General features: G+C 36.1%; 1 protein-coding gene across 5 annotated transcripts in view; it reads left to right on the top strand.

Moving 5' to 3' along the window:
• The window catches only part of CNTLN (centlein), a 297883-nt gene that overhangs the window by 120583 nt on the left and 154675 nt on the right, over positions 1 to 22625 (top strand). For all 5 annotated transcript variants that reach the window (XM_059411596.1, XM_059411594.1, XM_059411595.1 and 2 more), the window contains one exon: positions 7751 to 7945. In XM_059411596.1, coding sequence (XP_059267579.1) covers positions 7751 to 7945 — 195 coding nt within the window. The remainder of the gene's footprint in view (positions 1 to 7750; positions 7946 to 22625) is intronic.

Here is a 22625-nt window from a genome sequence, read left to right as displayed (position 1 = left end):
ATTGAGGTCCTTCATCCATTTTGAGTCTATTTCGTGTGTGGTGTAAGGAAATGATCCAATTTCATTTTTCTGCATGTGGCCGTCCAATTTTCCCAACACCATTTATTGAAGAGGCTGCTTTTTTTCCATTGGACATTCTTTCCTGCTTTGTCGAAGATTAGTTGACCATAGAGTTCAGGGTCTATTTCTGGGCTCTCTATTCTGTTCCATTGATCTATGTGTCTGTTTTTGTGCCACTACCATGCTATCTTGATGATGACAGACTTGTAATAGAGCTTGAAGTCCGGAATTGTGATGCCACCAACTTTGGCTTTCTTTTTCAATATCCCTTTGGCTATTCGAGGTCTTTTCTAGTTTCATATAAATTTTAGGATTATTTGTTCCATTTCTTTGAAAAGAATGGATGGTATTTTGATCGGAATTGCATTAAATGTGTAGATTGCTTTAGGTAGCATAGACATTTTCACAATATTTATTCTTCTAATCTGTGCCTCTTTGGTTAGGTTTATTCCTAGGTATCTTATAGTTTTGGGTGCAGTTGTAAATGGGATTGACTCCTTAATTTCTCTTTCTGCTGTCTTGTTGTTGGTGTAGAGAAATGCAACTGATTTCTGTGCATTGATTTTATATCCTGACACTTTACTGAATTCCTATACAAGTTCTAGCAGTTTTGGAGTGGAGTCTTTTGGGTTTTCCACATATAGTATCATATCGTCTGCGAAGAGTGATAGTTTGACTTTTTCTTTGCCGATTTGGATGCCTTTAATTTCCTTTTGTTGTCTGATTGCTGAGGCTAGAACTTCTAGTACTATGTTGAATAGCAGTGGTGATAATGGACATCCCTGCCGTGTTCCTGACCTTAGAGGAAAAGCTTTCAGTTTTTCTCCATTGAGAATGATATTTGCAGTGGGTTTTTCATAGATGGCTTTGATGATATTGAAGTATGTGCCCTCTATCCTACACTTTGAAGAGTTTTGATCAGGAAGGGATGCTGTACTTTGTCAAATGCTTTTTAAGCATCTGTTGAGAGTATCATATGGTTCTTGTTCTTTCTTTTATTGTGTTGTATCACATTGATTGATTTGTGGATGTTGAACCAACCTTGCAGCCCTGGAATAAATCCCTCTTGGTTGTGGTGAATAATCCTTTTAATGTAATGTTGAATCCTATTGGCTAGTATTTTGGTGAGAATTTTCGCATCTGTGATCTTCTAGGATACTGGTCTGTAGCTATCTTTTTTGATGGGATCCTTGTCTGGTTTTGGGATAAAGGTGATGCTGGCCTCGTAAAATGAGTTTGGAACTTTTCCTTCCATTTCTATTTTTTGGAACAGTTTCAGGAGAATAGGGATTAGTTCTTTAAATGTTTGGTAGAATTCCCCCGGGAACCGTCTGGCCCTGGGCTTTTGTTTGTTTGGAGATTTTTGATGACCTTTTCAATCTCTTTACTGGTTATGGGTCTGTTCAAGTTTTCTATTTCTTCCTGGTTCAGTTGTGGTAATTTATATGCCTCTAGGAATGCATCTATTTCTTCCAGATTGTCAGATGTGTTGGTGTAGAGTTGCTCATAGTATGTTCTTATAATTGTCTGTATTTCTTTGGTGTTAGTTGTGATCTCTCCTCTTTTATTCATGATTTTATTTATTTGGGTCCTTTCTCTTTTCTTTTTGATAAGTCTGGCCAGGGGTTTATCAATCTTACTAATTCTTTCAAAGAACCAGCTCCTAGTTTCGTTGATTTGTTCTATTGTTTTTTTGCTTTCTATTTCATTGTTTTCTCCTCTGATCTTTATGATTTCTCTTCTCCTGCTGGGTTTAGGGTTTCTTTCTTGTTCTTTCTCCAGCTCCTTTAGGTGTTGGGTTAGGTTTTGTACCCGAGACCTTTCTTGTTTCTTGAGAAAGGCTTGTACCGCTATATATTTTCCTGTCAGGACTTCCTTTGTTGTGTCCCATAGATTTTGAATTGTTGTGTTTTCATTTTTATTTTTTCCATGAATTTTTTCAATTCTTCTTTAATTTCCTGGTTGACCCATTCATTCTTTAGTAGGATGCTGTTTTAGTTACCATGTATTTGGGTTCTTTCCAAATTTCCTCTTGTGATTGAGCTCTAGCTTCAGAGCATTGTTGCCTGAAATATGCAGGGAATGATCCCAATCTTTTGATACCGGTTGAGACCTGATTTAGGATCCAGGATGTGATCTATTCTGGAGAATGTTCCATGTGCACTAGAGAAGAATGTGTATTCTGTTGCCTTGGGATGAAATATTCTGAATAAATCTGTGATGTCCATCTGGTCCACTGTATCATTTAAGGCCTTTATTTCCTTTGCTTGGATGATCAGTCCATTTCAGTGAGGGGAGTGTTAAAGTCCCCTACTATTATTGTATTATTGTTGATGTGTTTCTTTGATTTTTCTATTAATTGGTTTATATAGTTGGCTGCTCCCACGTTAGGGGTATAGATACTTAAAATTGAAAGATCTTCTTGTTGGACAGATACTTTGAGTATGATATAGTGTCCTTCTTCATCTCTTATTATAGTCTTTGGCTTAAAATCGAATTGATCTGATATAAGGATTGCCACTCCTGCTTTGCTCTGATGTCCATTAGCATGGTAAATTACTTCCCACCCCCTCACTTTAAATCTGGAGGTGTCTTCGGGTTTAAAATGAGTTTCTTGTAGGCAACATATAGATGGTTTTGGTTTTTTATCCATTCTGATACCCTGTGTCTTTTGATTGGGGCATTTAGCCCATTAACATTCTGGGTAACTATTGAGAGATATGAATTTAGTGCCATTATATTGCCTGTAAGGTCACTGTTCCTGTATATTGTCTCTGTTCCTTTCTGATCTACTACTTTTAGGCTCTTTCTTTGCTTAGAGGACCCCTTTCAGTATTTCCTATAGAGCTGGTTTGGTGTTTGCAAATTCTTTCAGTTTTTATTTGTCCTGGAAGCTTTTAATCTCTCCTTCTATTTTCAATGATAACCTAGCTGGATATAGTATTCTTGACTGCATGTTTTTCTCATTTAGTGTTCTGAATATATCATGCCAGCTCCTTCTGGTCTGCCAGGTCTCTGTGGATAAGTCTGCTGCCAATCTAATATTTTTACCATTGTATGTTACAGATTTCTTTTCCTGGGCTGCTTTCAGGATTTTCTCTTTGTCACTAAGACTTTTAAATTTTCCTATTAGGTGACTGGGTGTGGACCTATTTTTACTGATTTTGAGGGGTGTTCTTTGTACCTCCTGGATTTTGATGCTTGTTTCCTTTGCCATATTAGGGAAATTCTCTCCCGTAATTCTCTCCAATATACCTTCTGCTCCCCTCTCTATTTCTTTTTCTTCTGGAATCCCAATTATTCTAATGTTGTTTCATCTTATGATGTCACTTATCTCTCGAATTCTCCCCTCGTGGTCCAGTAGCTCTTTGTCCCTCTTTTGTTCAGCTTCTTTATTCTCTGTCATTTCGTCTTCTATATTGCTAATTCTTTCTTCTGCCTCATTTATCCTAGCAGTGCGAGCCTCTATTTTTGATTGCACCTCATTAATAGATTTTTTTATTTCAACTTGGTTAGATTTTAGTTCTTTCATTTCTCCAGAAAGGGTTTTTATATCTCCTGAGAGGGTTTCTCTAATATCTTCCATGCCTTTTTCAAGCCAGGCTAGAACCTTGAGATCATCATTCTGGACTCTAGATCTGACATATTACCAATGTCTGTATTGATTATGTCCCTAGCCTTCGGTACTGCCTCTTGTTCTTTTTTTTTTTTTTTTTTGTGGTGAATTTTTCCACCTTGTCATTTTGTCCAGATAAGAGTATATGAAGGAGCAAGTAAAATACTAAAAGGGTGGCAACAACCCCAGGAAAATATGCTTTAATCAAATCAGAAGAGATCCCAAATCGTGGGGGTGGGGGAGAAAGGGGATAAAAAGAGGTTCAGGAAAAATAAAAGAAACAATTAAAAAATGAAAACAAATAAAGAAAAAATATAAAAAAGAAAGAAAAAAATATATATCAGATAAACTAGTTAAAAAACATTAAAAAAGAAAAGGGTAAAAGTTAAAAAAAATTAGCAGAAGAAGAAAAAAAATTGAAATAGAAAAAAAAATTAAATTGACTGCGAGACTAAATAATCATGGGGAGAAAGCCATGAGTTCCGTGCTTTGCTTCCTCCTCTGGAAATCCGCTGCACTCCTTGGTAGGTGAACTTGGTCCTGGCTGGATTTCTTGTTGATCTTCTGGGGGACGGGCCTATTGTAGTGATTCTCAAGGGTTTTTCTCCAGGTGGAATTGCTTCGCCCTTACCAGGGGCTAGGCTGATTAATCTTCTCGGGTTTGCTTTCAGGAGGTTTTGTCCCCTGAGCACTTTCCGTAGAGTTCCAGAGGACGGGAGTGAAAATGGTGGCCTCCCAGTCTCTGGCCCGGAGGACCTGAGAGCTTGGGGCCCCACTCCTCAGTGCGCCCTAAGAGAATAGCGCCCAATTACTCTTGTCTCCCTGGCCTCTGGCTACGCTCTGAGCTCACCGAGCCTGTGACTGGTTCAAGGTAACCCTGAATTGAGAGCTCACTCCTCAGCTCTGTCTCTGTAGCCGGCTTCCCTGTTCTAATACCTATAAGCTCTGTGACACTCAGACACCCCCGATCCTTCTGTGACCCTGCAGGACCTGAGGCCACGCTGACCACACATGGGCTTCACCCTGGTTTAGCCTCTGGAGCCATGTCCCTCAGCGGAACAGACTTTTAAAAGTCCTAATTTTGTGCTCTGTTGTTCCGCTGCTTGCTGGGAGCCGGTCCCTCCCCCCACAGTCTATCTTCCTGTCGCTTTGGATTCATTTCTCTGCCAGTCCTACCTTTCAGAAAGTGGTCGATTTTCTGTTTCTAGAATTGCTGTTCTTCTTCTCTTCAATCTCCCGTTGGATTTGTAGGTGTTTGCAATCTTTAGATAAGCTATTTAGCTGATTTCCTGCTACCTGAAGTAGTCTCAGCCTGCTACTTATCTGCCATCTTGACTCCACCCCCTGTTCCAGGCTTTTTAATTCTTTCCATCTGCTGCTTGGAAGAATGGATATTTTCAGAGAAAGAAAGTTTGCCTCAGTGATTAGAGTTGCCCACTCGTCATATCAGATCAAGCCAGGACAGCTGAATAGGAGTACACCTGTGTAAATTGCATGGCAGAGAGAACAAAGTGGAGAACATTAGAAGAGAACATCTTCCATTGTTACAGAAGCAAAAAAGGAGGGAGCCATGAGAGAAGACAAGAGAAGAGACTTTAAGACAAAGACTTCTTTCATGTATGAATAGGCCCAGAGCCTTATTAACTTTGAAGAAAGATCCCAAGACATGACACTTAAAGAAATATACCACACCCTTGGCACTAATGGTCAGTAAATTGGTCCTTAGTCCTGACCACATGCTATCATTCTTCCTGTTCTTTGGGCAAGTGCAAGGAAAACCGTGAGTTTTTCTTGGGCAACAATCAATGTTCATGAGACTGTCAAATGTTTGAAATCTATAAATCATTTTTAAAATATTTTTCAAATGAGGTATAATTAGCTATTTGTAAATTCTTTATTATTTTAAATATTTACATATTTATTTTTTGTATTATTTTCTTCCAGAAAGATTAATTTTTGCTGGGTAAAAGCCAGCTAGTATTAAGAAAGCATACAAATAAGAGAGAAAGTAGTTATATAATCTTTAAACTGAGTAAGTGACTGCGAATGCTGTTAGGTAGACCTTCATTCATCCTAGCTTCAGATCTCTCTAGACACCTTAGCTCTGTCTCCACATTTTGTTTTTTTCTTTTCCACCTCAACTCACTCATGAAAGCGGCAACACAGCTGAGGTAGGTCACTATAAGGCCCACTCTGATCTCTTCATTGTTCCTCAAAGTGGTCAGGTTCCTACTCTCTCTTCCCTCCTAGATTTATGGTATTAACTGTGGACAGGACATTGGACATACTCCCTGGTATAAAGGTAATTGGGAGGGAAAGTACAAATTCGTGTCCTGAAATTCTATATAAATCATAATGGCAACTTTCCTTTATAAAAATTGCTTAGACTTTGGCTGTAAAATAAAATGGATTATTTGAAATAACTATAATAACATAGTGGTACGATCCCTTATAGAACATAAAAGGAATATTGGGCATATTGTGTCAGAGGAATGGCTTGGCGAATCTTATGTTTATGACAAGGTATATGTCTAAGAAAAAGCAAAGAAGAGAGGCTTTACAATCCTTATTAAGTTTTACAGTTTAAAAAATTAAAGTATAGCATATATACAGAAAAGTACTCTGCCATCTTTTGTGTAGTTAAGTTTCTTCCATGAGGCAAGGCTAGCTAATGGAAGATTCTCCCAGTCTTCAATTAGATGAGCAAACCTAAAAAACTAGTGTATTAGCTACATCATTTTGAATTTGGGGATTTCACAAACTCTCAAATTGGAGCAAAAACCCTGAGGGATTTTGCTTTTGTTATAAAGATCTCACTATCTCACTATTAGCCTTACTTTAAAAAAAAAAAAAAAAAGTCTTAATTCTTGGGTCATTTTCCCAGTGTCATCAGCAAATAGACACTCCTTATGTGAATTAGTTACCACAAATTGAATTATGCCTCACATCACCACATCACAATCATTATTTAGGAGTTTCCTTACCATGTAAGTTCATGAGTATTGGTGGAATACTATTGTTAACTATACGTAACTGTACATGAAACCACTTACATACATACCATATGCTGTCTCACAGTATTAATAAATTCTCATTTTAAATTTTTAAGTTCGTGTTTCCTTGAGTCAAAAAATTGAAAAGTTGGGGCACCTGGGTGGCTCAGTGGGTTAAGCCTCTGCCTTCAGCTCAGGTCGTGATTCCAGGGTCCTGGGATCAAGCCCCACGTCAGGCTCTCTGCTCAGTGGGGAGCCTGCTTCCACGTCTCTCTCTGCCTGCCTCTCTGCCTACTTGTGATCTCTGTCAAATGAATAAATAAAATCTTAAAAAAAGAATTGAAAAGTTATCTGTCACGCCTTCATAACATTGCTTCTGTTGTATCACACTCTGTTGAAGGTCTTCAGTTACCCCCTGTTGCCTGCAGGAACAAGTGCACCTTCCAGGAGTCTACACTCTGTGCTCTTACTGCCTGTCTCTTGCTATTCCTCTGCCCTCACCTCCCCTGCTGCAGCCGTAGATGCTAATTTATACAAAATGGGAATGTATCAGTCAACCTTAATGAACTCTCAGTGAAAGACTCTTGGTTTTTCTTTCAGATGTACATATTGGGTTCAGTTACTGATAGAGCTTATGCTTCCTTTCTGTCCCTTCTTGTAACTGTACCTAATGTTTTCACATTTCTGCCACCTTTGGAATGACTTTTTGTTTTCATTCAGTTCCTGTAACAGTATCATAGCTCACTTCAGGTCCTTTCTTTTACATAAAGTACTCTAAGTTGAACATATAATTAGCTTAAAGTGTTTTTATTCTTCTTAGGAGTTTAGCACACTTTTCCTATATTGTACTAGCCAGTACTACTGCCTTTTTAATGTCAGTTGTAGTTTTATGTTGCTATTGGATTATATTATTTAGTTTTTCATCTATTTATAACTTGTTTCCTCTATAGAGTATTAAAATCACTTCAGGGCAAGTAGTATGTCATATATAGTCTTTATAGATATGTATATGTGTGTATGCATATTTATACAGACGTGACTACTAACTGATTATTAATAAATGTGGTATTTTTTGAAACAGCTTTACAATGAATTACATATTTGCTTTGAAACCACAAAATCAAGTGAAGCTATGCTCCGGCAAAGTGTTGTTAGTCTTCAGGATCAGCTGTTTCAAAAAGAACAAGAAAACATTAAATTAAAAGAAAAGCTTCAGGAATCACAAGGAGCACCCTATCCTTTACCGCAAGACAGTGATTCAGAGCACTTGGAACAGGTAAGAGACATTTTCTAAAAATGTTACCCAAGCAATATCATATTAAATTGTCTCCTACAATTGACTAAAAAAAGCTTAATTAGTATAGTGGAATATAATATTTGGCAGATTGTTTTGTATTGTGCTATTTTCTTATACTTTGTAGAAATAAATATTATATATAATACAGATTCATATAGAAATGCACATAGAAATACAGGGTATAACTGGCATAGTTATTATGATGAAACACTGACTGAAATATAATAACAGCAAATGAATAGCTCATGCTCATTTTGAGACTTACACTGAATGAGGTAGTGGAATGGAAAGAATATATAATAGGAAGTCTTATAAAGTAGTTGCCATAATGCCTGATACATGATACTTAATACCTTTTATTTATTTATTTTTTAAAAAGATTTTATTTATTTATTTGACAGACAGAGATCACAAGTAGGCAGAGAGCCAGGCAGACAGAGAGAGGAGGAAGCCGGCTCCCCATCGAGCAGAGAGCCTGATGCGGGGCTCGATCCCAAGACCCTGGGATCATGACCTGAGCCCAAGGCAGAGGTTTTAACCCACTGAGCCACCCAGGCGCCCCAATACTTAATATCTTTTAGTCCCAATTCTGCCACTATCTTAAAGTGTGGCTTGGCAATTTGACTTCTCATCATGTTATTAAGAATCACTTATGTTATTTGCTATAGCTTTTTAAAAATTTTTACTGATCTACAATATTCTGTTTTATGTGATTATATAATATCTACTTGTATGTTCACTTGTAGATAAGTGTTTAGGTTATTTCCAGTTTTTGCTATTATGAATAATGCTGCAACTTATATTTTCATGCATGATTCTTGGTACAAATATGCATACATTTAGGTGGAACATGTATCTAGGCATGGAAATCCTGGGTTTTGGGTGAAAATGTTACTTTCACTTATTTTTCAAAGTTTTTTCATCAGTTTTACTCCCACCAACAATGTATATTAAGATATTTGGCTGATTCCCATCCTCCTGAAACTTGGTATTGTCAGACTTCATAGTTTGCTGGCAACTAACTAATTCAAGTATAATTTTTTATTTTGATCTACATATGCATATCACTGATAAAGCACATCTTCAAATGATTACAGGGCCAAGGGTATGCCTTCTTCTGTGAAACATACAATTACGTCTTTTAATCATTCTTCTACAGGATTCTTTTCCTATTGATTCATAAAAGTTCTTTATTTTTTTAAAAAAGATTTTATTTATTTATTTGACACAGAGAGAGAGATCACAAATAGGAAGAGAGGCAGGCAGAGAGAGGTGGGGAAGCAGGCTCCCTCCTGAACAGAGAACCTGATGTGGGGCTCGATCCCAGGACCCTGAGATCATGACCTCAGCCGAAGGTTGAGGTTTAACTCACTGGGCCACCCAGGTGCCCCAAAGTTCTTTATTTTTCTTCTTCTCCTTTTTTTTTTTTTTAGGTTTTATTTATTTGACACAGGGGTAGAGAGTACAAGTAGGCAGAGCAGCAGTCAGAGGGAGAGGCAGAAGCAGGCTCTCCGCTGAGCAGGGAGCCCAATGTGGGGCTCGATCCCAGGACCCTGGGATCGTGACCTGAGATGAAGGCAGGCATTTAACCGACTGAGTCACCCCAGCGCCCCCAAAGTTATTTATTCTTGATACTAATCTCTAGAAAGTGAAATATCTTATCTCAGTGTATACCTCATCTTTTCTTTAATGAGTCTTTTGATGAACAGAAAGTCTTAATTTTAATTTAGACAAATTAATCTTTTATAGTTAGTGCTTTGGTGTTTCATTTAAGAAGTCCTTTCCTACCCTAAAGACAGAAAGATTTTTACCTCGGTTTTCTTTACTTTTTTTTGTTTTTTAAGAATTTATTTCTTTAATAACAGAGAAAAATCACAAGTAGGCAGAGAGGCAGGCAGAGAGAGGAGGGAAGCAGGCTCCCCACTGAGCAGAGAGCCTGACGTGGGGCTTGATCCCAGGACCCTGAGATCATGACCTGAGCCGAAGGCAGAGGCTTTAACCCACTGAGCCACCCAGGTGCCACCTCTGTTTTCTTTTTTAAAGATCACATTTATTTATTTATTTAATTTATCTCTCTCTCAGAAAGAAAGAGAGAGTGAGCACAAGCAGGGGAAGCGGCAGGCAGAGGGAGAAATGGGCTCCCTTCCTAGCAAGCCTAATGTGGGGCTCAATCCCAGGACCCTGAGATCATGACCTCAGTAGACGCTTAAGTGACTGAGCCACCCAGGCATCCTAACACCTCTGTTTTCTTAAAGAAATTTTAAAGCTTTGCTTATATCATTTATATTCACAATTTATTTAGGATGGTGTTTTATGTATAGTATAAGGTACAGATCCATTTGTATTTATTTACTTTTCCCCAGTACTAATCAGTTTCTCCAGCTCAACCTGTTGACATACACTTTTTTCCCCCTTCTAGTCCTGGGCTGCCTCTCTCATATATTCTACTTCAGTATACTTACAAGTTTCTTTCTAGGCTCTGTATTCTCTGTATTCCTATACAATGTTATATTATATTAATTAGTATAGTTCCTAATAAGTCTCTATATTTGGTAGATGTACTCTTACTTTCTTACTGTTCTTTAAAGTGTCTTGACTATGCTGGCATTTAGCACTTAAATATAACTTTAAGGTTAATCTATAAAGTTTCATGAAAAAGCACTTGAAATTTTTCATGAACAGTCTTACTGAAATATACAAATAATAAAGTTTACAAGCCATAAGTGTGTAACTCTGTGACATTTCACAAAGTGAACACATCCCTGCAAATACCACTCAGATCAAGATATACAATATTACCAGTTTCTAATAAACCTCTTTGAGGTTCATTGCAAGCTACTTCCATAAAGGTAACTACCATTTGACTTTGCTTATTTTTGAACCTGACAATGTTTCGCTTTTAAACACCATGTGTGCTATAGGTTTCTTGGTAAATATCCTTTATCACATTAAAGGTAAAATATCCTTTATTCCCGTCTCTTAATAGTTTGATTAAAGTTTTTTAATTAAGAGGTATTGAGTGTATACAATGTATCTTTAAGATGATAGTATGTCAATTCTAAGATTTTACAGGGAATGGTCAGAGGCCAGTGACCTAGAAGAGCAAAATCAAATTTCATTAAAAAATTGCAGGACTTACACTACCTGATTTTCAGATGTATTTATGAAGCTAAAAAAAATTGAGGTAGTGTGCTGTTGGCATAATGATTGACAAAATAATCAGTAGAACAGAATGGAGTCCAGAAAAATATCTATTCATATATGTCACTTTATAGTAACTCTTGAAATGATAGGGTAAGTCACTTTATTCTTTCTCAAGAACGTTCTGTGTACTGATAGTGATATCAGTCAAGCCAAAAAATCTTACACAGAACCCATTGTAAGTCAGGCACAATTTGTATATGTTACTGCTATTTACTTCTAATCTACCTCTATTGTGGTCAGAGATAGTACTCTCTATGATTACTGTATTTGAAATTTATTGAGACTTGTTGTATCATCAGCATATGGTTTATGTGTATTTGCAGATAATTTGTATTCTGCAGCTTTTGGTTGGACTGTTAAAAATATCAATATTAATTATGTCATTGTATTTGATAGTGTTCAGATCTTCTGTCTTTAATGATTTTTGTATTTAAGATTTTTATTACTTTTTCTGTCATTGCTGAGAGAGAATGTCCCTCTGATAGGTCTTTCTGATTAAATGAACCTTTTGTCATTATAAATTGTTAGTTTTAATTATAGTAATATTTTGTCTGCTTGAAACCCAATTTTACATTACTGGAGCCTATCTAACTCTTTGATGGTTACATTTTACATGGTATACCTTTTCCCATCCTGTTAATTTCCATCTATGGGTGTCTTTATGTTAAAGTTTACATAGTTGGGTCCTATATTTTTTGTTCATTCTGACAATTTCTTCCTTTTCACTGCAGTGTTAATCCATTTAGAATTAATATAATAACATGGTTGAGTTTTGTGTGCTGTTTTATCATTTTTAAAAAATTTATCCTGATTTTGTTCCTCTGTCCCTCTTTCTTTTGGGTTGGCCGCTTATATATTTTTAAGAGCAATTTAAAAATTTCAGTTTTCTGTCTTCTAGACTCAGCTGTTTCTGATAAGTCAGACAGAATTTGTTACATTATTTACTTAAATGTGATGTACCACTTTTGTCTAGCTTCTTTTAAAACATATCTTAACTATGATGTTTCCAAGTAGGATTTTCATTGTAATCAGCCTTCTTGCAGTTTTGCTGGGTTTCTTGATTTTTGTTTAAAAAATTAAAAAATGTGTGTGTATTTATTTATTTATGAGACCAAATTAGGGGGAAGTATTGCATGATTTCCTCAGTTACTTTTCTCAATCATCTTTTCTGCATTTGAGATTCCTGTTTCACTTGTGTTAGACTTTTTAGTGTTGTCCCCTAGACCAGCAAGTCTCTCTTCATTTTTTAAAATCTTTTAATGTCTATGAATCTTCAGATTAGCTATCTTCTGTTAATTTATGTTCAATTAACTAACATTTCTGTTATCCCCAATTTGCTTTTTAAGTCTTTTCTGTGAATTATTCTTTAAATATTGTATGTTTCAGTATTAGAATTTTCATTTGTTTCATTTTTATATTAGGTATATATCTGTGGGGTTTTCCTAATTTTTCATATCTTGCAAACATTTTTCTTTAGGTCCTTATTATGATAGTTAAAACAGATCCTTTAAAATCATTATATTTTAGTTCCATATTTTGGAACTTCTTGGGTTATGGACTAGTGGTTTTCCTTTGTTTTTAAATATAGGTCATGAACTGATGTTTTCTCTGAGCCTAATAATTTAGGATTGTGTAGTGTATATTGTGAGTGGTATGTTTAGATACTCTGGTTTCTGCTGTACTACTTATGTAAGTGTTGAAGTTTTTTTGTTTTGTTTTTAATCAGAATGTAACTAGGTTAGACTTAAACTCTAAGCCCTGTTTTCCTTCAGGTGGATACAATTAAATTGCTCTTATGTTCTTTTAACCTTATCTGGGTTGTTTAGAGGTCTTGCCTAGTACATGAAGAGTTGAGCAAACAGCCATAGTTTTGGTACTCTCTTTTCTAGAATTTCCTCTTTCTGGCTGCAGTGGCAGGTCTGAACTTTCTCTGTATGTTTCTACTAGAATTTTAGCCTTCACATGTACTATGTGTTGTGGTCTTCCTTCAGGTCAAAATTCATAAAAAGTGGAAGGTCACTCAGTGTTGTTCTGTTTTCCAAGTATTAATTCTTGTCCAGATTCTTCCTGTGTTTGATTATTCTCTGTTACCTTCAGGTAGTTATTTTTATATTTTTCTCAAGATTTTAAATAGTTTTAGGCAGGAGACTTAGTCTGATGGAATCAGCTCAGCCATTATTGTTAAGTGGAACTCTTCCCTAGTCTTTTAACTTTTTAGAGTGAGTTTTAATTTACTTGTAATCACTTCATGCAATGCAAGGAACTTAATACACTCTCCTATATTTTTTCACTTGTTTTTCCTATCTTTGTCTTATATTTTGATCTTACATGCATTTTTACCCTCTTAGACATTATCATTACTGTCATTAAAGAATCAGTATTCATATAGAATTTTTATTCACCTGAGTGTTCTTCCTTCTTTGCAATTCTGTGTTTCCCTTCTGTAGTAAGCACTCCTCTAGTGTGGGTAGATCTGAGAGAGCTCTGGGGAGAGGAGTCAGAGATGACCTCAGAGGAGTAAGAGGAAAGGTGGGCTCACGTCTCCTAGGGCCTTGTTAGGCCACATAAGGAAACCAATTTTATACTGAGTGAGATGGAAATCCAATTGGTGTGTTTTGAATAGAAATGCAACATGGAACCTATTGGTGTGTTTCAGTCAAAATATTGGTAAGATCTAGCTTCAGTTTTAAAAGGCTCACCCTGGCTGCAGTACAGAAAGGAGACTACAGGAAGGCAAGGATGGGAACTGGGAAACAAATTCAAGAGAAAATTGTAAAGGTAAAGATGAAACTCAGGGAGTACTTAGATTAGGTAGTGAGACATACTTTAATTTCAAAAATAATTCAAAAGTAGCATCCACAAGATTTGAAGATGGCATATAGGTGAAGTTTAGGAAGAAAAGAGAAATTAAAAATGAATCCAGGATTTCCAGGCCTTACAAGTAGACAAATAGATTTGCCATATTCTGAGGCAAGAAATATTCTAGCATTTCTCATAACAGGAATGAGGACACTGAAGTTATACAGAGAGAAGTGGAAGCTCTGAATCAGGACATTAGTACGAGGAATGGAGAACAGTGGATGACTCGGGATTTCCACCAATTAGTAACATAATCTTTATAACCCTTCTTTAGAATTTAGTCTGATAGACTCATCTTTTTTTTAAAGATTTTATTTTTTTAATAGAGAGAGTGCTTGGGGGGTGGGGTGGGGGTGAGGCAGAGGGAAAGAGAGAGAACCTCAAACAGACTCAGTACTAGGTCTTCCAACCCTGTGATTATGACCTGAGCTGAAATCACGAGTCAGACATTTAGCCTACTGAGCCACCCAGGCATCCCTAAAATGATCTTTTCATTCACCCATTCTTCCATCCATCCATTCATTATTCATTCATGTATTATTCCGTGATATAATCAATATTTATTAAAATCCTTCTCTATTCCAGGTGCCATGTTTAAAGTGAAAGAATACAAAGATGAATAAGACAGTCTGCTTTTATGAATTTTATAGATGGCTATGCAGACAAGAAAATAATTATTATAAACTGGGCTATAAGGGAAGTATGAGCATAATATGATCTTTGTGGAAAGAAGCTTTATGGGGGCCTTGTATAGAGAGGAAGAAGGTTGTCAGCGCTTTCACAAAGAAGGTGGACTGCATGTCAGTTTGAAAATTATTTAGGAGTTTCTACCTTGGTGGAAGCGAATTATCATAGGCCCTGAGGTGAGAGTGTGTAGTATGTCCTGGATACTGAGAATAGTCTAGGTAAGTGCTGCTCAGATTTTAATATACATCCAAGTCACTTGGTGTAAGGGGTTGTTCAAATAGATTCTGATTCAGTAGGTCTAGATTGAGGCCTAAGATTCTACATTTATTTCACATTCCCAGATGATGCTGTGATAGCTGTCCAGGGATCACCCTTTGATTAATAAGAGCCTAAGTGGGCAAGTTGAGGGGAAATGTTAGGAATATTTTATTCTTCCATTTTTCCTATCCTATTTACCTTTTTCAAATGCTTTTATGGTGGGACTTTTTTGTGCATGACTTTTGAGCGTTACATTTAGAGTCATAGATAACCTAAATTCTAGATCCCTTATCTTTGTCACCTTGCACAAATTACTTAATTTCTCTAAGCCTCAATTTTATCATTTGTTAAATGGGTATTATAATAGTACCTACCTCATAGGAGTTTTATGAAGATTACATGAGGCAATGCTGGTGGGCATATGGAGTAATAATTAGGTTATTATTAATTAGGTCTTAATATCATTATATAGAAAAAACACTTTTTATGTCATATTAGTAAATTTGAAATTTTTTTCCTATATTGGTGGTGATTTATCTTCTCTTCTACCTGAGATCACTTATAATCAGAATTATCAGTGAGCCAACTGACAATGTTTGCCATAGAAAAGGGCAAAGCTAATTGGTTCATATGGGATTGAAACCTGTGACCTTTGATTTCTTAGCACCTTGCTCTTAACTAGCTGAATTCCGAATGACTGCCTGTTCTTATCTTACTTGCTTGTTTATCTTTCTCATGCCGAAGTACTGTTTCTTGCCTTGGAGAAATAACTTGCAGTAGAGGACAACAGAGGAACCTAAGTTATTCTGTTTACCTGTGAATGAGAGTCACTTCATGTGGTTAACAGCAGACCACAAGCCTGGAGTTGTGATTTTAACCACAGGCTTATTTATTTTTATTTTGTTTCACTGATAGTCTATTCCTTTCTTTCCTAAGTGGCAGAAAATTGTTTTTCTGTATGTCGTTTTCTCTTATGTATTTCTTTTTTTCAAAAAATTTTATCACTAAATATTTGACATCCACCAAAAAAAAAAAAAGTGTTGTCTGTGTGCCCACCAGAAGCTGTCAACAAATACTCTTGATCCTACCTATGTGCTCTCCTTCGATCCCATTTCACTTATTTTCCCTAAAGATAATGACTTTCTTAGATATCAATTTTTATTTTATAACCTTAATTTTTAAAATTAATTCCTGCCTATTAAAACTGTTTTCTAAAATAATATATCATTTGGTATTACCTTTATTTAAACCTTAAAAATATCAACCTCTGGGGCACCTAAGTGATTCAGTTGGTTAAGTGTTCAACTCTTGATTTTGGCTCAGCTTATGCTCTCAGGGTTCTGAGATTGAACATGTTGTCAGGATCTGTGCTGAGCGTGGACTCTGCTTAGGATTCTCACTCTCTCCCTCTCCTTCTGTCCCTCCCCCATCCCTCCTTTCCCACAACCACTCACAGGTGCTTGCTGTCTCTTGAAAGAAAAAATCATCCTCTTTGTATATTCTCCACAATTAGGTTTTTTTCTTTAAATTTATTTTTGTAAGATAACTCACCACTATTGAGTATAGCTGTACTTTGTTTCCCCTTCTATGGAACAGTTTAATAAATAGGCTACAATTTATTTATCAACTCTTTTTGTCAATGAATTTTTTTTTAAATATATATTTTAGCTCTAGGAATTTTTACACACTTCTTCAATGAACTTTGTAGTACATGTGTCCATAACCCCATATGCAAGATTTTTTCTAGGATACATTGCTAAGGGTGAAATAGCCTGTTGTCAGTATGCAAATGTTCAGGATTACAAAAAAATACCAAATTGCTTGCCAAAGTGGCTGTCTCATATGATAGACTTCTTTTTACATTCTTAAAAGGGATAAAGTAGTATCTCATTCTAGTTTCAGTTAGTATTGTTTTTAAATTAAATTTATTTATTTTTAGCATAACAGTATTCATTATTTTTTTCACCACACCCAGTGCTCCATGCAATCTGTGCCCTCTATAATACCCACCACCTGGTACCCCAACTTCCCACCCCCCCACCACTTCAAACCCCCTCAGATTGTTTTTCAGAGTCCATAGTCTTTCATGATTCACCTCCCCTTCCAATTTCCCCCAACTCCTTTCTCCTCTCTAACTCCCCATGTCCTCCATGCTATTTGTTATGCTCCACAAATAAGTGAGACCATATGATAATTGACTCTCTCTGCTTGACTTATTTCACTCAGCATAATCTCTTCCAGTCCCGTCCATGTTGCTACAAAAGTTGGGTATTTGTTCTTTCTGATGGAGGCATAATACTTCATAGTGTATATGGACCACATTTTCCTTATCCATTTGTCCGTTGAAGGGCATCTTGGTTCTTTCCATAGTTTGGCGACCGTGGCCATTGCTACTATAAACATGGGGGTACAGATAGCTCTTCTTTTCACTACATCTGTATCTTTGGGGTAAATGCCCAGTAGTGCAATTGCAGGGTCATAGGGAAGTTCTATTTTTGCCTGTTTTGTGTGTGTTGAGTTTGAGGAGTTCATCATAGATCCAGATATCAACCTTTTGTCTGTACTGTCATTTGCAAATATCTTCTCCCATTCTGTAGGTTGCCTCTTTGTTTTTTTGACTATTTCTTTTGCTGTGCAGAAACTTTTGATTTTGATGAAGTTCAAAAGTTTATTTTCGCTTTTGTTTCCTTTGCCTTTGGAGACATATCTTGAAAGAAGTTGCTGTAGAAAAATGAAACTCGACCATTCTCTTACACCGTACACAAAGATAAACTCAAATTGGATAAAAGACCTCAGCATGAGACAGGAATCCATCAGTTAGTATTTCTTTGGTGTTTAATGAGCTTGAGCATCTTACGTTTATGTTGCATGAAATACCCATTTGTGTCTTTTGCTCCTCTTTCTATTAGAATGCTTGTTGTTTTGTTGAAGTTCCTTGTTTTAGATACTAATCTTTTGTTGGCTGTATTATTATTTACCATAGTGTGAACTTCCGTATTACATAAACCCCAAATCTCTGAGGTTTAAAATAATTTATTGCTTATTTATGTTACAACCCAGTGTGGGTATTACTTGGATTTTCAGCTTCTAAAAAGTGATTTAGAGATCTAGGCTCCTTTCATCTCTGGGATCTGTTAACTTTCAACAAGGCTATCAAAGCTGTCCTGGAATCATGTCTACTCCACCCAACAAGAAAGGAAAAAGGGTCTAGAGAATCATATTTATGAAGTATTTATGAATAAGGCTTCAAAGTGGTACATACTACTTCTGCCAGCATTGTTTGTTGAAGAGTTGCAAAGAAGACTGGGAAATATGAGCCCCCAAATATTGACAAATATGTGTCCATTTCCAAAAAGAGGAAGTGGAGTTTAGAGATCAGTGAGCAGTCTAAGCTTTCAATTATAATTGTTGCAAATATCTTCTTGCTTGCAGCTTGTCTTTTCACATATTCTGTAGTGTCTTTTGAAAAATAGTTATTAATTTTATTATAGTTGAATTTCTCGTCATTTTCTCTTAAACTTTGTGCTTATTGTTTATTTTTTGTGTGTGTTTATTGTTTCTTGTTTAAGAAATCCTACCTTATCCTGAATTCAGAAGATATTTTCCTATATGTTTGTCTAAAGTGTTATAGTTCTGACTTCTACATATAAGTCTTTATGTGGAATTGATTTTTGTTTATTGTAAAGAATATTTAATTTAGTTAGTTTTTTAAAAATCTGGGTATCTGCTTGCTTCAGCACTATTTATTGTGCTAATAATCACTCCTTTTCTCAGTGATATCGTTTCCTCTTCCTCCCCCCTTTTGGGGGGGTGGGTGGGTAGGGGAGAGGGACAAAGAGAATCTTAAGCAGGCTCCATGCCCAGGGCAGAGCCCAATGCAGGTTTCTGTTGTGATCTCTGAAATAACAACACTGTATTTCTTACTATAGCTTTATGATGAGTTTTATTATCTGATATGATAGATCTCTTCAATTTATTGTTCTTCAGCTGTGCTTTGGATATTCTTGATCCTTTGCTCTTCAGTGTAATGTCATAATCAGCTATCATGTTCCCTAAAAAACGTTATGAGGATTAGTTCGAGAAAAAATGACATTTTTAGTATTTTATATCTTTTTACCCCTAAATATGCTATATATATACTTCAGTTGAGGTCTTCTTTAATACATTTTTAAAATGTTTTGTTTTATTCATAGAGGTTTTATGTCTCTTTATTAGATATGTGATAGCTACTGTCTCTTACTAGATTCTGAGTAGCTTTTTTTTTGCTGTTTTAGCTACTTTTTTTAGATTTTTCTCTTGTGTATAGCAATGCAATCAATTTTTAAATGTTTATCTTATATCCAGCCACCCTGTTAATCCCTTATTAATTCTAATGTGTTTTATAGATTCCTCTGGGTTTTCTCTGTAGATACTCTCCCAGTTTTATTTTTTCCTTAAAAATCCCAATTTTTTCCCAAATTTTTATTTAAATTTTAGTTCTTAATCAACTAGTGGGCAGAAGACATGAACAGACATTTCTCTAAAGAAGACATACAGGGGCTTCTGGGTGGCTCAGTCGTCAAACGTCTGCCTTCGGCTCAGGTCATGGTTCCAGCATCCTGGGGTCGAGCCCCACATCGGGCTGCTTGCTCTGCGGGAAGCCTGCTTCTCCCTCTCTCACTCCCCCTGCTTGTGTTCCCTCTCTCACTGTTCCTGTCTCTCTGACAAACAAATAAATAAAATCTTAAAAAAAAAATTGTAAAGAAGACATACAAATGGCCAACAGGCACATGAAAAAATGCTCAGCATCACTCGTCATCAGGGAAATACATTTCAAAACCACAATGAGATATCACCTCACCCCAATCAGAATGGCTAAAATTAACAGGTCAGGAAACAAGAAATGTTGATGAGGATGTGGAGAAAGGGGAATCCTTTTACACTGTGGGTGTGAATACAAATGGGTGCAGCCACTCTTGGAAACAGTATGGAGGTCCCTCAAAAAGTTACAAATACAAATGGAAATATAGTTTCCAGCAATTGCACTACTACCTATTTACCCCAAAGATACAAATGTAGTGATCCAAAGGGGCAACTCCACAATAGGCAAACTATGGAAAGAGCCTAGATGCCCATCAACAGATAAATAGATAAAGAAGATATATATATATATATATATATATATATATATAAAATAATATTCTACTATATATAGTGGAATACTACTCAGCCATCAAAAAATGAAATCTTGCCCTTTGCAATGATGTGGGTGGAACTAGAGGATATTTTGCTAAACAAAATAAGTCAATCAGAGAAAGACAATCATCATATGATCTCATATATTAAATTTAAGAAACAAAACAGAAGATCATAGGGGAAGACAGGGAAAAATAAAACAAGATGAAATCAGAGAGGGAGGTAAACCACAGGAGACTCTTAATTATAGGAAACAAACTGAGGGTTGCTGGAGGGGAGGTGTGTGAGAGATGGGGTAGGTGGGTGCTGGACATTAAGGAGGGTATGTGATATAATAAGCACTGGGTATTGTATAAGACTAATTAATCACTGAACTTTACATCCGAAACTGATAATACATTATATGTCATTTAATTGAATTTAAATAAAATGAACTAGTAAACTAAAAAAAATAAGTTCTTGTTAACTGTACTTGTATATGTAACTGTACATATAGTGTAACATTAGTTTCAGGAGTAGAATTTAGTGATTCATCACTTACATGTGACACCTAGCACTCATAATAAGTACCTCCTTAATATCCATTGTCCATGTATCCTATCCACCACTCACCTCGCTCCACCAATCCTAAGTTTGTTCTCGATCATTAAGAGTCTCCTACGGTTTGCTTCCCTTTCTCCCCCCCACCCCCTTACGTTCACCTGTTTTGTTTCCTAAATTCCACATATGGGTGAAATCATGTGGTATTTGTTTTTCTCTTACTGACTCATTTAGCTTAGCATAATACAGTCTTCCATCCAGGTCATTGTAAAGGGCAGGATTTCATTCTTTCTGATATTTGATGACTGAGTAATATTCTTGTGTGTGGGTACCACATCTTCTTTATCTATTTATCAGTTGATGGATACTTGAGCTCTTTCCTTAGTTTGGCTCTTACTGATAATACTGTAGTAAACACTGGGGTGTGTGTACCCCTTCAAATATGTATATTTATCTTCTTTGGGTACCCAGTAGGCAATTACAGGCTCATAGGGTCATTCTATTTTTAACTTTTTGAGGAACCTCCATACTGTTTTCCAGAGTGGCTGCACCAGTTTGCATTCCCACCAACAGTTCTCCTCATCCTCAACACAGGAAACAAAAATCCTAATATGTTATACCAGTTTTTATACATTTTATATAGAAAAGTTGAATAGAAGTGGTAATAGTGAGTGTCCTTGTCTTGTTCTTAATTTCAAAGGGAGTATTTCACCTTGGATAAGGAAGTTGGCCATAAGTTTCTTATAGATACCCTTTTATCAGTTTAAGGAGCCTGATGGATATCATACAGAAATGGTGATACATTTTATCAAATGTTTTAATCTTTTGATGCCTGAGGTATTTCTAATTCTTTATAAACTAACTTATTCGTTTTACTGATACTTTTTTGAATCTCTATTTATGAAGGAAACTGTTACACAATTTTTATACTGTCTGTATCTGGTTTTGCTAATAAGACCAGTCCCATACAATGAGTTATTGGGCTAAAGAGAGAATCAGAAATTGGACTATAAAGCTGCTCAGGATGGAGTACAGAGACACAGCATAATGGGAAACGTGAAAGAATTAAGTGGGATGGAAGAGAGAATGAGAAGTTCAAACCATGTCTAATTGTAAAAGGTGACGTAGAGAATAGAAACATGGCAATAAACTCCAGCTATATGATAGATTTTTTTCAAGACTTCCTGGGCAGTTTGATTATAAATCTGCAAGCTTTTTATTAGCTCATTGTTGGGGTTTCTGTCTTTTCTTTTTAAAAATAATTCATAACTAGCATGAGAGTATAATGATTTCATAAAAATTGATATAGGATTTAGGGCTCTTATGGTGACCCACATAAATCTTAATAAAAAATCATAATAAAAAATAATCATAATAATCATAGTGACTTTAAGGCAGGTAGTGGTGGCAGGTTGAATATGGGGGGTAGAGAGGTCTCTGACAGTGATTTCTTCTAGAGATCTATAGATGGATGTGAAGGGATATAAGGAAACTAGATCTTAGCCCCAGTGCTTGGCCTCGCTTTCAGGCCAAATGATGGTGGAAGAAGACCTAAGGAGGAGGCCTGAAATTAGCCCCCAAGTGTGCTTACACTCTTGAGCCTTACATGTGGCTGTGTGTGTGTGTGTGTGTATACGGATATAAAAAGAAAATGAAGAATATATATCTGTCATTGGAAATGTACAGTATATAAATTTGTAAACTGCTTGTACAATTACCATTTCATATAACAGGATTAAATGTTTAAAAACATTTTTGACTCCCTAATAGGCTAACATAGGTATTGTACTTTTTTTTGTTGTTGGTAGTGAGGTGTTTTTTTTTTTAAATCCTTCAAATGTTTATTTTAGACTCTGTGGTATCAGACACAATGGGTACGAAGTTATACAAGGTATAGTCCTTGTCCTCGGACAAGGTTAATAAGTACCATCATTAC

The sequence above is a fragment of the Mustela nigripes genome, chromosome 9, assembly GCF_022355385.1.
Source record: "Mustela nigripes isolate SB6536 chromosome 9, MUSNIG.SB6536, whole genome shotgun sequence".
Classification (NCBI taxonomy): Eukaryota; Metazoa; Chordata; class Mammalia; order Carnivora; family Mustelidae; genus Mustela; species Mustela nigripes.
Note: the sequence above shows the minus strand (reverse complement) of the source record. Positions and strands in the feature narration are given on the sequence as shown.